Genomic DNA, 16,968 nt, shown 5'->3' with positions numbered 1-16,968 from the left:
CTCAAGCTAAAACCATTATACACTTTGGAACGCTCGACTGTCAAGTGTTAAGGTGCTGTCACTGTCAAGTGTCAAGTCACGAATGAAATCAGTGACGTTCGCAATAGGAGTAGAAGTACCGTTATGGATTTTATTCGTGTTATAATCATATAAAATTTGTAATAAATGTTTGAAATTACTAGGAACAATAGTCTCAAAAATGTCTAATAAAGTAAAAACTAGCCCTAACAATTCATCTACAAAATTGTAAGTAACTCTCACATTAACATTACACACTAAGTATTTACAAACTTTCGCAAAATTTTATTTTTAAAATATCTCTTTATTTAGGCTCGTCCAGACTAAAAAACTTACAATACTTACAAATTCAAATATGTTAAAAGTCCATTCTTTTATTTCGAAATTCTATAGTATAGTAAATTGATATAATTTTACCTAATCAGAACTTGATATTAAATATTTAAAAGTGTCTAAAAATATAAAAGTCAAACACTGTTGTGGTTATAGGTGGTGGATAACATTTGGTGTGCTGTGCGGCGCCACATTTGTGACAAGGTTCTACAAAGTATTGGAACCAGATCACGTATGGTATGTATAGAATAAAATAGATGTGCAGTTGCTAATACTTTCCAAGACCTCAGAAAGTTCAGAAAAAAATTATAGGACTTACAAAAGTTTTGGATTCCAAATTGAGCAAATTTTGAGACCTTAGTTAATAAAATTGAGAGTTTTGCTACTTTTTTTATTAGAATACCAGTTAGTATGTTGAGAGTCAGTAATAAAAAGTTTTTTTTTTTAATCTGAATCTAAATCAAATCAATAATAAATGATATTCAAATAATATCAGAGACTGGACTTCCCAATTTCTAACATGCTATTTATTGTTTTCAGCTGGGATGAAACTCATTTTGGCAAAATGGGAAGTTGGTACATAAACAGGACTTTCTTCTTTGATGTACATCCTCCTCTTGGCAAGGTAAATGACTTAAAAAATATATTTGGAAATTTTCTAGAATAAAAACTTAACAATAGAACAGAAACTTATTCCAAGTTCCAGTATTTCAAGTTGTAAGTTAAAGTTGTTGCGCTAAAACACAGTAAAGTAAAAGAATATAGCTACCAAATAGACAACTCTATAACAATGGGTCCTTAACATCAGACAACAGGTGCTGGTTAATGAAATTAAATTATATTCTATTGTCTAGTTAGTTAGTATGTGACAATCTTGAAAGATTTGAGACAAATGCTTAGCTATGAGTTAAACTAACTGCCACAGCAAGCAGGTTAACCAATTCAGTGTGGATGGCACGTCAGGCGTGTCATCAATGTTTTTAACGTGTGTCATATGACACGATAGACGTGCCATCATATTCTATGGCATAAGGCACGCCTGTTGTGTCATGAAATAGTTGTTCGGTGCCACAGCTGTTTTTGAAAATGGAACACGCAACGAAATGGTTAACTTAACTGTAAATTATTTGTTGAGGTATCAAATTAAATCAAGAAGTTAATTCTGAATGTTGTTAATATTCCAGATGCTCATTGCGTTGTCAGGCAAGCTGACAGGATATGATGGCACCTTTCCTTTTGACAAGCCCGGAGACAAGTATGATGACGCCAAATATGAAGGCATGAGAATTGTAAGTTATTTAGTTAGATGCCTTAATAATTATACCACCTATTTCTATACCATCTGGTAGCTGTTCAACTCAGGGCAAGAATGCAATAGACTATCAATTAATTTCTCGCAAAGAAATGTACAGTAAGCTGCAGAGGTAAAGTCCCCCCAGCGGGGGTCAGTTATCTCTACAGCTTACTGCACATATAAATGTAGACTACCTATATCCTGCCTATATTCATGAATGAACTAGCTCATTGCTTGTGGTAACAGTCAGACAGATGCCTCTGATCTACTTGTGTCAAATTTCGTAAAAAATACTGAAAAGTATAAATAAATTAAAATAGCATTATTTGTCAATTTGTCAGTCAGTAAGAACCAGGAAAACTATACTCTTCCTTTTCTTTTGAGTGCAAGTACTAGTGTAAGACAAAGATAGTATGATTGTCTATGTTTGAAATGAGACAGTCTTTTGACAAACTATATAATATATTGTGTTTCTTTTTACAGTTCTGTACAACATTGGGAGCCCTTGTCATTCCATTGACATTTTTATCATTATGGGAGATGACAAAGTCATTAGACTCCACTTTTATAGGAACAATGCTCTTATTATGTGGTATGAATCATCCTATATATTATTAATGTAAAAGTATTTGTTTTATTTTGATGTTTTTTGTTCAATCACGCAAAAACTGCCGTACGGATTTCATGTAATTTATCACATCTACATGTACTATAGTCATCTACTTTATAGTTTATGCTTTTTATACTTAAAGTTAAAGCTTCTTAACTATAGAAATCGTGGACAGAAGCTAACTCCCACTGTGTCCCACATAAACCTACAGACTCAAAATTAGAATATAATATTTTACATTATTTGCAATGTGTATTGTTTCAGATGTTGGTTTTCTAACTTTAAACCGGTATATTTTATTGGACCCAATTTTGCTGTTTTTTATGAGCTGCTCGATTTATGGTGCTATGAAGGTACATAAATACAATATTTACAGAAAAAAGATATCTTGCATGATTGGTATATTTTTAATTACGTCCGAGCTAAAATATGTGTAGTTTCTGTCTCATTAGTTACAAGCGTTTTTCATTGCTCAGGTCCGCACGCTCACCACCGAAGGTCACGCGCCGTTCTCACCGACTCTCATAACCTGGCAGCTGTTGCTCGGTGCTTCGCTGGCCTGCACCATGTCTGTCAAGTTCGTGGGGCTGTTCGTCGTGCTGTTTGTGGGGCTGCGGACTGTGGCTGACTTGTGGGAGGTCCTTGGAGACCTTACAAAACCTGTGGTAATGTTATAGTTACCTATACATATACTATAAAATTTCCTTATAATTATCGAAGCTGGGGGGCTACCGCGAAAACCGCAATTCGCAAATTGTGGGGATTGTTCTCCAATGAAGACGTAATTAGAGTGACAGAGAAAAATGCCCGCAATTTGCGAACTTCGATTTTCGCCATGCTCACAAAATTTCACGAGAATAGGTTGAGAAATGCAATCGGTAGAGAACAGCATTTTTGTGTTTTCAGGAAAGTGACATATTTGATGGAATACTTTTTGGTTAGTACACATTCCACTTACAATTTTTACTATTCCTTTCAGAGCCTCACCGTGAAACATCTGATTGGTAGAACCATCACTCTAATCTTGTGGCCTGCCGCTCTCTACGTGTTCTTCTTCTGGATACATCTTACTGTATTGTCAAAAAGGTTAGTTACTACACGTGATGATTATGAACACAGATGCTTCAAAATTATCCATCCTGGCAAACACTATCAACAATGGTATCTGACCTGTAACTATGTTATTAATAAATTATTTCATTTCATTCCATTACTTTCCTTATTGAAATTTAACTAAACATTACTTAAATTAAATTTTAACAGTGGAAACGGCGACGGGTTCTACTCATCCGGTTTCCAAGCGCGCCTTATAGGAAACAGTCTTCACAACGCCAGCGCCCCTCGCGTACTAGCCTATGGGGCAGTAGTGACATTGAAGAACCATCGCACTGGAGGGGGGTACTTACACTCTCATCATCATCTGTACCCGGCCGGGGTCGGCGCTAGGCAGCAACAGGTAATATGAGCTTTATTCTTTAACTGTTAAAGTCGCTATTCCCAAGTTTCATAAGGAACAGTCTTCACAACGCCAGTGCCCCTCGCGTACTAGCCTATGGGGCAGTAGTGACATTGAAGAACCATCGCACTGGAGGGGGGTACTTACACTCGCATCACCATCTGTACCCGGCCGGGGTCGGCGCTAGGCAGCAACAGGTAATATGAGCTTTATTAGTTAACTGTTAAAGTCGCTATTCCCAAGTTTCATAAGGAACAGTCTTCACAACGCCAGTGCCCCTCGCGTACTGGCCTATGGGGCAGTAGTGACATTGAAGAACCATCGCACTGGAGGGGGGTACTTACACTCGCATCACCATCTGTACCCGGCCGGGGTCGGCGCTAGGCAGCAACAGGTAATATGAGCTTTATTAGTTAACTGTTAAAGTCGCTATTCCCAAGTTTCATAAGGAACAGTCTTCACAACGCCAGTGCCCCTCGCGTACTGGCCTATGGGGCAGTAGTGACATTGAAGAACCATCGCACTGGAGGGGGGTACTTACACTCGCATCATCATCTGTACCTGGCCGGGGTTGGCGCTAGGCAGCAACAGGTAATATGAGCTTTATTAGTTAACTGTTAAAGTCGCTATTCCCAAGTTTCATAAGGAACAGTCTTCACAACGCCAGTGCCCCTCGCGTACTGGCCTATGGGGCAGTAGTGACATTGAAGAACCATCGCACTGGAGGGGGGTACTTACACTCGCATCATCATCTGTACCTGGCCGGGGTTGGCGCTAGGCAGCAACAGGTAATTTGAGCTTTATTCTTTAACTGTTAAAGTCGCTATTCCCAAGTTTCATTAGGAACAGTCTTCACGACGCCAGTGCCCCTCGCTTACTGGCCTATGGGGCAGTAGTCACATTGAGGAACCATCGCACTGGAGGGGGGTACTTACACTCGCCTCACCATCTGTACCCGGCCGGGGTCGGCGCGAGGCAGCAACAGGTAATTTGAGCTTTATTCTTTAACTGTTAAAGTCGCTATTCCCAAGTTTCATTAGGAACAGTCTTCACGACGCCAGTGCCCCTCGCTTACTGGCCTATGGGGCAGTAGTGACATTGAGGAACCATCGCACTGGAGGGGGGGTACTTACACTCGCATCATCATCTGTACCTGGCCGGGGTTGGCGCTAGGCAGCAACAGGTAATATGAGCTTTATTAGTTAACTGTTAAAGTCGCTATTCCCAAGTTTCATAAGGAACGGTCTTCACAACGCCAGTGCCCCTCGCGTACTGGCCTATGGGGCAGTAGTCACATTGAGGAAACATCGCACTGGGGGGTACTTACACTCGCATCACCATCTGTACCCGGCCGGGGTCGGCGCGAGGCAGCAACAGGTAATTTGAGGTTTATTCTTTAACTGTTAAAGTCGCTATTCCCAAGTTTCATAAGGAACAGTCTGTTGTTAAGAGGGTCGGCGCTAGGCAGCAACAGGTCAATGTGAGCTTTATTTGTTGACGGTTAAAGTCTCTATTCTACCCCAATGTTCTTTACGGGAGCGCTAGCGGTCTCTCAAGTGTTACGAGACTTACGAGTAACATAAACGAAGCTCAACAGAGATAGCGTTGCAAGGAAACGTTACCAGTGATAAGTGAGAATTTGTAAGTGTAATAAACTGCCAACTTACTCGTACGCTTACAGAAAAGAGCGTAAAAGATAAACCGTATAGAATATACCGTGGTTGTAAGTACTAACAATTATGGATCAATTATGGATTAGATTTAAATAAATAATTGAAATTGAAATATACTTTATGTATAGACAAAAATCAGTCAATTTATTTCAATAGAACCCTTTCGCTGAAGTGCTCTTTGTAATCGCAATCCACAGTTTTTGACACATTCCAACCAAGATTGGACTTTAATTTTGATTTACCCCATTTAAAATTAGTCAGAGATCAGTAATCTATTCCTTTCATAGGTAATAATATAACGTACCATCGCCCACACTGTTAACAGACAGTTCGTAAACCTTATTACAAAAGGCATAAGGTCCATCGATGGACAGTTAAGAGTGTTGTTATTTGTACACTAATTCTTCTGCTATGAAACTTACCTGCTAGTCCAATACATTTTTTTTAAATTATAAACTGATCGGCGATTGGCTCTAGTCACACCTGATGGAAAGTGAAGACAGAGCCTAAGATGGAGCTCACCGGTTCAGTCCAATCACATTAGTCCAATCGGGCCTGAAAAAAAAGTAATATTTATTCCTCTTCCACAGATAACAACATACACACACAAAGACGAGAACAACCGCTGGATCGTCCGGCCGTACGCATCCTCGCCCTCAGGCACGGTGCTCGTGCGCAGCGGGGACCTGGTGCGGCTCACGCATGCGCAGACCTTGCGCAACCTGCACTCGCACAGGGAGCGCGCGCCGCTCACGCAGAAATGCATGCAAGTTACTGGATACGGCGAAGTAAGCTAGAGGAATATCTTATACATGGGCATAGAGAAATATAATAAGACAAGAGTGCTCACTCCATACATCAGTTCAGACTATTAATATCAGTGTCTACATCTAGCATCGAGTAGCGGAACTATCAGTACTGCTACTTGACAATAGATGTAGCACCGACCGGAAAGTCTTATCTCAACAGCATAAGACTTTCCGGCCGGTACTACATCTATTGTCAAGTAGCAGTACTGATAGTTCCGCTACTCGATGCTAGATGCTAATAGTCTTTTTGCTACTAAAACTGATGTATGGAGTGAGCACTCTATGTATTTTTTTCTCTATGTACATGGGCTAGAGCAGCGGTCGGCAACCTGCGGCCCGCGGGCCGCATGCGACCCGTGAACCTGGCACTTGCGGCCCGCGAGCCTCCCTGGCTATTTGGTATGTAATATTGACAAACGACAATGTCTAGTCTGGTCATAAATATTAACAACTTCGTTACCTACTATGTGGCCCTTGGCTGCTAAAAGGTTGCCGACCGCTGGGCTAGAGGAATATCATATACTCATTGCCATCGTTACGTTCTCCTGGGTCACTCTTTAAAACCTGACTGGGATTTAACTTTACCAAACACGCTTTTTTGTGATACTTGACTTGACTGAGAACCAGGAAACTATACTCATCCTTTTCTTTTGGGTGCTAGTACTAGTGTAAGACAAAGATAGTATAATTCTCTCCTTCTATGTTTGAAATGAGACAGTCCTGTGACAAACTATACGTATTGTGCCTGTACTGTTTATTGACAAGTTTTCACAGACACTAAAATATGACATTGATACATCAAGGCGGTTTGTTTACAAAGGGCCTCCCGGGTAACGCGAAAATCTAAACTCGGCTATCTGCCTCTTTATCGCTCGAATATGCAAGGGTGATAGCGAGGTTAGACAACACAATTTTGACTCTCTCGTTTGCGGTCAACAGGCCTTTAAAATCTTCATCAGGCCTTGCCGTTTGTGTGGGAGAGCACCTTTAGCTACCTTTGTTATGTTTGGCATGTGAACATCTTTTATGAATTGAATTATCATTTGATATTTACCAGTCGCTTTTCGGTGAAGGAAAACATCGTGAGGAAACCGGACTAATCCCAATGCGGGCCTAGTTTACCCTCTTGGTTGGAAGGTCAGATGGCAGTCGCTTTCGTAAAAACTAGTGCCCACGCCAATTACTGGGATTAGTTGCCAAGCGGACCCCAGGCTCCCATGAGCCGTGGCAAAATGCCGGGACAACGCGAGGAAGATGATGGATATGAAATTCATATTGTTCGTTCTAGGACGGAGTTGGCGACGCGAACGATGTATGGAAGATCGTGATCGCCGGAGGCAAGGATGGGGACGAAATACAAACTGTCAAGAGTAAACTCATGTTCGTGCACTATTTACAAGTGAGCACCATAACGTAATATGACTAATAAGGGAGTGTATAGATGGCATAAGTACCAAAGAGAATAAGAGTTTATAGAGAGTTACTGTCATGGTAATGGCCCCATCTCTCGAAAATATTGCACCATACCTTTGGCCTACCGTCGAGTAGATGGTGTTAATTTCAATATTTAACAAATTAACACATATCAGTGAAAGAATAAGGGTCAAAGTCAAATGGCGTTCTAACAGTTTTAATCTGCTGTCGAAAGATATTATGGCAGTAAATTTACTGTGGCTAATTAATTTACTTTGACAATCCGCCTCTATTTCAAATTCTCTTTGTTAGTACATACTGCAACAAAATAAGTGGATCCAACACCGTCTGTGTTGATGGTGGATTTCAGCAGTGTCGTTTATGAATTAACTTTTGATTTTTACGAGAATGTTAGGAATCTGAGTTGCTGTTTGATATTATTACATTTTTAAGCTAAACCATTATCTATTCTATCTATCTAAGGGCTTAACCCTTTTATTCTGAGTTAGAGTGTCTCTTAACTCAGTGTGCCGCTTGGCAAAGGCCTCCTCCAGCTCTTTCCATTGGGGTCTGTCATGGGCCACTCTTCACCAGTTCAGGCCTAAACCATTATAATCAGTATTATCATCATCAGGGTGTAAATTAAAAAAAATAGCGTTTGTTCGCGTAACACGGAATGTTCCATAAATTCCATGATAACTTTTTTTTTTCAATGATTTGTGTTTGTTTGCAGGCATGCGCACTGACCACGACCGGCAAGCAGTTACCAAAGTGGGGTTACGAGCAGCAAGAGGTCGCTTGCAACCCTAACTTGAGGGACAAAAATGCGCTGTGGAACGTAGAGGACAATGTATTTGATGATCGTAAGTAGATTTAAGTTGGCTAAACAAGCAAAGGTGTAAGATACCTGTCGCTTTATAGGGAATATTACGCGTAACACTGCATAGGGGGCGCCACTCCCACAATAAGTCACAATCTAAGTGTCTACTGCAAAAGAGAGAGTCGATATTTTGTTATCTATCATCTCTATCACTCTTGCATATTCGAGCGATAAAAAGGCAGTTAGCAGAGTTTCGATTTCAATGTGACAATGTGAAAACTAGTCAAAAAACAGTTTAAGGTACAGTATGTATAAGTTACTCTATGGTTTTCTAAAGGCGCTAGTGCTGCACTCTGGGGCTAAACATTGGAGTAATACTCCCTAATCTCCCTATTCCCTTTCATCCGCGAGTCGGACTCGCGTCCAAGGGTTCCGTACATTAAGTCCGACTCACGCTTGACTGTACATTTCTAATAGGTTTTCCTGTCATCTACGTATATGTAAAGAACTATTTTGTGTATTTTTTTCAAAATTTTAGACCCAGTAGTTTCGGAGATAAGGGGGGGGGGGGAATGGTCATTTTTTGCCTATTTTCTTGAATAACTGCTAAACTATTTATCCTAAAATTATAAAAAAATATATTTGAGATTCTAACAATGAGCTCTTTCATTTGATTATATAACACGATATAGTTTGAAAAACTTTATTTTTTAATTTTCTCATTTACCCCCCAACAATGGCCTCCATATTTAAAATTAATTTATTTACGTTACACGTCCATCTTTGGGTCACAAACTTACATATGTGTGCCAAATTTCAACTTAATTGGTCCAGTAGTTTCGGAGAAAATAGGCTGTGATAGACGGACGGACAGACAGACGCACGAGTGATCCTATTAGGGTTCCGTTTTTTCCTTTTGAGGTACGGAACCCTAAAAACATTAAAAACTTATGTCGTTATTCATAAACGGGTGCTAAATTAATCAGATGATGATTGTCGTTTGTCCCTATCTGTCGTTATGCCATAGAGAGGAACAAACGACGATCATCAACTGATTAACTTAGCAGACCTTTATGAATAACGCTTTACACTTTGCTCATCGTTTCAGTTATCTTCGTCTGTACGCTCTAGTTCAACATTTCTAAATCAAATTTCAAATTCTCTGAATTCGGTAAAATCTATTGGATCCCGTTACATGCGCGTCCCTTTAAACCCTGGTACACTCCTTTTTGTAACCGTTGCTCTCTGTTCACAGTGCCAAAAGTAAGCTTCGAGGCCTACGCATCGGGCTTCATAGAGCGATTCATAGAGTCCCACGCCGTCATGTTCCAGGGCAACGCGGGACTCAAGCCTAAAGAAGGCGAAGTCACAAGCCAGCCGTGGCAGTGGCCTATCAACTACCGGGTAAGTTCACAGTCTTTATCCAGGTTTAAAATGTGGGGTAAAAAATTACCCCAGAAACATTGGCTAGTTAAAGGACTAGACATTTAGATTTTGAGGTCTCTATTTAGCAAGCTAAGGCAGTGGCGGTACCCTCGGTCAACTGTCGACTAAAGACGGCACAAGTATGAGACAATCGGTATTTAATCCACATGTTTATGATATGACTTGTTAGAGGCGTTCGATTGCGTAGATCATTAGAATTGACTATTAATATTAGCAAACTTTGGGAAGGAAGAATTTAGATGTCTTACAGATGTATAACTACACAGATAACATTGAGAAAGTACTCCTAAAAACATTTCAAGATTAGTACATTCTAGAATCTGAATTGGTGTTCCTCAAGGATCGATATTAGGTCCGCACCTATTTTGCAAGAATTAAAAGCAATGAAGCCGAAGGCAAACGGGTTTTGGGTTTAGGTACTTACCAAAATCAGTCGCGTTCCCATTGTCAGATGCACTGGGTCCTAATATTAACCCTTTAAACGCCCCGCCTATCATGTGCGGTGCGTCATCGTGAACCTTGATATTAGGCTGTAGCCGCGCGCATCAGTTGTCATTGGCGGTGAAAGGGTTAGGGCCAGTTGCACCAACCACATTTGACAGACTGATCAACGTCAGCCGGCGCGCCCCGGCGCTTTACTATGAAACTTTCCATACATACAAAGGGTGTAGCAGGATAAGCCTTCAAAAATTGCCCCCAAAGCTTTGAGTTCAAAACTACTACCAGTTGATGCCCCGTCAAATGAAAATAATCCACACCAATTTTTAACCCTCTACTGCCGCCTGGAACCCCGTGACATTCATTTAACCCTAAAAAGTTTTTATTTTTTTTCTCAAAAAGTATAAAACGGACAATTATGAAATTTTTCATAAATGTTGATGTCATCTATACAAACTATCAAAAAAAAAACTAACTCTCTACTTACTTATTTTCCTAGAAAAAAACCTAAATAAAAAAATAAAACGCCCTGTATATCAGTTCAAGCTCGTCGTACTATCACCATTTTTGTACTAATTTTTAACCAACTACCTATCTACATAATATATAAGTTTCATGTAAATAACAAAGGTGGAACAGTGTGAAAATATAAGTATTGTTCAGTACGTACCATGTATGTAACACGCTTACCAAACGTTGACGACACTAGTAAAAGATATCGGCCCGCCAACCGGGAAGCCATCCGTAATCATTTTTTTTTTGTTAATTTGAAATGGAGGACAAATGAAACTCATTAATACTTATTCGAACAAGTGTTTCTGTTTATTTTACTTTATTGTTTTGTAAAAAGGTACTACGTAATTGAGTTACTTAGCATTTTATGTAAGTTCTTGAGTCCTGCAAGCGAAATAAATTAAAAAAAATGGCCCTCGGCCGTGATGCTGGCCGTGTTCGATTTTCAAATATTTTTTTCGTAATTAACAAAAAAAAATGATTACGGATGGCTTCCCGGTTGGCGGGCCGATATCTTCTACTACGATATCTTTTTGTCGTCAACGTTTGGTAAGCGTGTTACATACATGGTACGTACTGAACAATACTTATATTTTCACACTGTTCCACCTTTGTTATTTACATGAAACTTATATATTATGTAGATAGGTAGTTGGTTAATAATTAGTACAAAAATGGTGATAGTACGACGAGCTTGAACTGATATACAGGATGTTTTATTTTTTTATTTAGGTTTTTTTCTAGGAAAATAAGTAAGTAGAGAGTTAGTTTTTTTTTGATAGTTTGTATAGATGACATCAACATTTATGAAAAATTTCATAATTGTCCGTTTTATACTTTTTGAGAAAAAAAATAAAAACTTTTTAGGGTTAAATGAATGTCACGGGGTTCCAGGCGGCAGTAGAGGGTTAAAAATTGGTGTGGATTATTTTCATTTGACGGGGCATCAACTGGTAGTAGTTTTGAACTCAAAGCTTTGGGGGCAATTTTTGAAGGCTTATCCTGCTACACCCTTTAGCGAACTCTTTAACGATACGAACAGTTTGGTGCAACCGACCCTTAATCTGCCTCCTGCCTGTCTCTTTACCTGTAGGTATAGTTTGTAGCTTTCTAATAGACCCCGAAGGCTAATCCTATTGTCTATTGTTAAGTAAAACCGCTCGTGCCACGTGCCACAACCACCTGCATAAAAAATCGGTACTTCGGTTACTGAGTGCCGGCGAGTCGAACGCTACAGAACCAGTCTAAAATGTGTCATCGAGATGCGTAACAAAGGCGCGTTATCGGAGAGCGCACCTACACTGGTTTTTTGAGCGTTGGACTGGCCTGCGCTCAGGTGCCAAATAGAATAATTAGGACCCTTTTTTGCAGGTAAGTAGCACGTGCGGTTTTACTGAACAATAGACAATAGGATTAGCCTTCGGGGTCTATTAGAAAGCTACAAACTTATACTGACTGCTCTATTTGGTTACAGGGCCAATTCTTCTCCGGCAGCGCGCACAGAGTGTACCTGCTGGGCAACCCGGTGGTGTGGTGGACCAATCTCGCGTTCCTCGCCGTGTTCTTTGTCATTTACGTCGTTAACTCAGTTAGGGAGAAGAGGGCGCAGGCGCGTGGCATCGTGTTGCAAGGTAGGTATTTTTTTAGGCCCACTTGCACCATTCACTAACCCGGGGTTAACTGGTTAAACCTGGGGTTACTATGGTTACCAGTACAATTTGACACTGGGTTAATGGTTTAACCGGTTAACCTCGGGTTAGCGAGTTGGGGCAAGTGGCGCTTAATAATACAAGTCAGCTTCATGTAGCCCAGCCTTCAGTCAGCTAGAAGTTGACCATAATAACTTCTTGCCAAACCGCCTAATTTAAACCTACATACATACATACATACATACATATAATCACGCCTATTTCCCGGAGGGGTAGGCAGAGACCACGGATTTCCACTTGCTACGATCCTGACATACCTCTTTCGCTTCCGTTACTTTCATAACATTCCTCATACACGCTCGCCGGTTTAGGGTGCTCTTGACCTGACCTTTCTTCAGGATTTCCCCGATCTGATCGGAGAAAGTCCACCTAGGTCTGCCCCTTCCAACTCCCTCTTTTACTTCTCCCTACACACTTAGAGACATTTACATCTCTAAATAATTTTAGATTATAGTTTTGTATCTTTGTGCTCTTTTTTAGGGTTCCGTAGCCAAATGGCAAAAAACGGAACCCTTATAGATTCGTCATGTCTGTCTGTCTGTCCGTCTGTCCGTCTGTCCGTCTGTCCGTCCGTATGTCACAGCCACTTTTCTCCGAAACTATAAGAACTATACTGTTGAAACTTGGTAAGTAGATGTATTCTGTGAACCGCATTAAGATTTTCACACAAAAATAGAAAAAAAACAATAATTTATTGGGGTTCCCCATACTTCGAACTGAAACTCAAAAAAAATTTTTTCATCAAACCCATACGTGTGGGGTATCTATGGATAGGTCTTCAAAAATGATATTGATGTTTCTAATATCATTTTTTTCTAAACTGAATAGTTTGCGCGAGAGACACTTCCAAAGTGGTAAAATGTGTGTCCCCCCCCCCTGTAACTTCTAAAATAAGAGAATGATAAAACTAAAAAAAATATAAGATGTACATTACCATGTAAACTTCCACCGAAAATTGGTTTGAACGAGATCTAGTAAGTAGTTTTTTTTTAATACGTCATAAATCGCCTAAATACGGAACCCTTCATGGGCGAGTCCGACTCGCACTTGGCCGCTTTTTTCAATACTATTGTTATAGCGTTTTTTTTTTGTAATTCGACATTTTGAGACTTTATACATCTCTATGTAATACTTTAGTTTGATTTTATATTTGCGGCTTAGAAAGTTGTATTTTATAATTGTAGATGTGTTTTTTTTTGCTGTATGTAAATTCCATGTTGACGTGTAAAAGTGCCCTTGTGGCCTATTTGCTGAATAAATGTTGATGTTTGATGATGTTTGATGTTTCCCTTATACACTCTCTTTGTCAGCCTTCTTTCATTTTTTCCACGTGTCCAAACCACACCTAATAATAATTAAAATTTCCTACTTTTATATTATTATTTGAACACAGGTGGCGAAAATGCAAGGCTCCTAAACGCAGCAGGCTGGAGCTTCATTGGCTGGGCGTTGCACTACGTACCCTTCTGGGCGATGGGGCGGGTGCTGTACTTCCACCACTACTTCCCTGCATTGGTCTTCAGTTCCATGCTAACGGGTAACCAAATTCATAAATCATAAATCATTTATTTTTCGTGATAAACTAGTTAAACATACAAAAGTAACATGACAAAGGTTAGAAATTCATAATTACATATTGTTTACCACGAAATGGGCTCGCCTCGCCATTAATACGGTTCTGCTAATAAGTATCTGGCTTTATGAGAACAGCATATCATCATTAAGTTCAGTTATATTTTTGATAGACTGACAATGTAATTTGACAGATAAATTTATTTAAATAGAATGAAAAGAAATAATTAATAATTACCTATATCCTTGCCTAATGGGGTTGGCCGCAGTATTTAGCAGATGGCGCCATCATAGCTTGCCCTGTCATTCCCTAGAATTGTGTCAAATTTTTTTTATGCCCTGGATGCCAGCCCTTAAAGCCAAATCTCATAGAAAAAGGGGCAAGCTATGATGGCGCCATCTGCTAAATACTTCGACCGGCCAACCCCATTAGCATTATGCAAACCTTTGACAGTTGCCAACCCCATTCTAAAGTCTATTTTTTTATTCCGTAGACTGAAATGACATTTCATAGTATGAACATCATGTGTCATCTCATACTATGAAATGTCATTTTAGTCTACCGAATAAAAAAATAGACTTTAGCTTCCATCACTTAACAAAATATGGCGTCTTTTGTACATCTCGCATTCTAAGTTTTCTTTTAAGTCGAGCATAAAATCAAAACTAATAGTCTCAAGGCATAACACGCGTTTAGAACGGTTTATTTATGAATTGTATGATGTTCTGTATGTAATATGATAATATGTGATCATCTGATCATAAATGGAATTAATCACAAGAAATTCTAACCACCTTTTTCTTTCCAGGTATTCTCACCGAATATCTCCTAAAAAGCATCAAGGCTTACCTGACCCCGGAGCTCGGCCGTGCTATCTACCAAGGAGCTATAGGCCTTGTGTTGTCCACTACCGTGTACAGTTTCTACCTGTTTTCCCCTCTGGCTTATGGCATGAGCGGTCCGCTTGCACACGAGCCTAATTCCACTATGGCGGGACTCAAGTGGCTTGAGTCTTGGGAGTTTTAGATATTTAATTCACTAAGAGCCATAGGCCATAGGCCTGGTTACTATGGTGTACAGATTCTACCTGTTTTACCCTCTGGCTTATGGCATGAGCGGCCCGCTTGCACACGAGCCTAATTCCACTACGACGGGACTCAAGTGGCTTGAGTCTTGGGAGTTTTAGATATTTAATTCACTAAGAGCCATAGGCCATAGGCCTGGTTACTATGGTGTACAAGTTCTACCTGTTTTCCCCTCTGGCTTATGGCATGAGCGGTCCGCTTGCACACGAGCCTAATTCTACCATGGCGGGACTCAAGTGGCTCGAATCTTGGGAGTTTTAGATATTTCATTCACTAAGAGCCATAGGCCATAGGCCTGGTCACTATGGTGTACAGGTTCTACCTGTTTTCCCCTCTGGCTTATGGCATGAGCGGCCCGCTAGCACACGAGCCTAATTCCACTATGGCGGGACTCAAGTGGCTCGAGTCTTGGGAGTTTTAGATATTTAAATTCGCAAATAGTCCTAGGCCTGGTCACTATGGTGTACAGTTTCTACCTGTTTTTTGTCTGACTTATGACATGAGCGGTCCTCTAGCACTCAAACCTAATTCCACCATGACGGGGCTCAAGTGACTTGAGTCTTGGGAGTTTTAGATATTTACATATGCCATTTGCGAGGTAGCCAAAGCCAGGTAAAATGGTTGAAAAAAAATCGAATGGATTTTATTTATTGTATTTAGTTTTATTTAATAAAGTAAGTAGAATGTAATGCGCTAAAATCTGAAATCCATGTAAATTATAATAACAAAGCATTGTTATTAGGATGTCGTATTAAAAAGTACATATAATACATCTATAACCTGTTCCGTCCAATATGTACCTATATTTTAAGCAATTTTTTATACTTTTTGAAAATAAATACTGATTAAAGTCATTATAAATGTTTTATTTAAGTATGCTTTATAGCCTTTGACGTGCTTTGACCTCAATTCGCCCATTAAGGATTACATGGAGTCATTATTCCAAGAAAAATATTTATATGTTACGATCAAAGGTAACGATTTAGGATTTTTACTACTCTGAGCAGCGCCATCTAGCTCTCAATTTTACAATAATAGGGATGTTGACATGAATCGCGAATATATAATATGTTATGTTTTTACCATAGCAGGGAATATTAGAACGCGGAAAATCATATTTTGCAAGTGTAAATATGCGTAATAAATTAATTAAAAATAATCAAAAGTATTTAAAATAATGCCCAGTATCACGTGACTGCAAACGCCAATCGGAGCGCGTGACGTAATCACAGTGGAATCACCAAAGACAAGTTATAAACCTGCCTAGCTTTGGATTCCTCCGAAAACGGTGCCGTCATATGACGGCCGTCATATAGCGGCCGCAAAAGACGGCCGTCTTTACGGTGGCGACATGTGGAAAGTACCACGGCGTCATAACACACCGTCATCCACCAAGGTCAAAGCGGCAAATTTGAAAAATGTAGGCGCGATGGGATAGCGTCCCATAGAAAATTTGAATTTCGCGCCTTTTCCTACTGACAAGATTTGCTTGATCATCTATAATTTATTTGGAGGATGAAATATCATCAGAAGAGGAAAATAATCGTAGTACGGAATCATTTATTCAAATCTCGTGTCATTTATTCAAAATGGCGTCACCGCTATCTAATAAAACGTTCACGAAACTATCAACACCGTCATGACGGCCGTCATCTTACGTTAAGCTTTGGATTCCTCCGAAAACGGTGCCGTCATATTACGGCCGCTATATAGCGTTGACTGACGTCACTAGAACGTTGTCTATGTAAACAAGATGGCGCGGTTTCCTAGACGGCGTT

The 16,968-nt window shown here is 39.9% G+C and overlaps 1 protein-coding gene across 1 annotated transcript; it reads left to right on the top strand.

Annotated features, from left to right (window-relative positions):
* The first annotated feature begins 149 nt into the window (after positions 1–149).
* Positions 150–15,153, top strand: LOC134655754 (protein O-mannosyl-transferase 2). The gene is made up of 16 exons (XM_063511220.1): positions 150–246; positions 508–588; positions 892–976; positions 1,536–1,640; positions 2,129–2,237; positions 2,520–2,608; positions 2,732–2,920; positions 3,235–3,341; positions 3,519–3,711; positions 5,975–6,172; positions 7,482–7,592; positions 8,340–8,469; positions 9,682–9,830; positions 12,298–12,454; positions 13,926–14,069; positions 14,914–15,153. Exons 1-16 carry the CDS (start codon positions 200–202, stop codon positions 15,129–15,131), a joined length of 2,112 nt encoding a protein of 703 aa, XP_063367290.1. The 5' UTR covers positions 150–199; the 3' UTR covers positions 15,132–15,153.
* The last annotated feature ends 1,815 nt before the right edge of the window (positions 15,154–16,968 follow it).

This window comes from Cydia amplana, chromosome 17 (genome assembly GCF_948474715.1).
Source record: "Cydia amplana chromosome 17, ilCydAmpl1.1, whole genome shotgun sequence".
NCBI classification, from domain to species: Eukaryota; Metazoa; Arthropoda; class Insecta; order Lepidoptera; family Tortricidae; genus Cydia; species Cydia amplana.
Note: the sequence above shows the minus strand (reverse complement) of the source record. Positions and strands in the feature narration are given on the sequence as shown.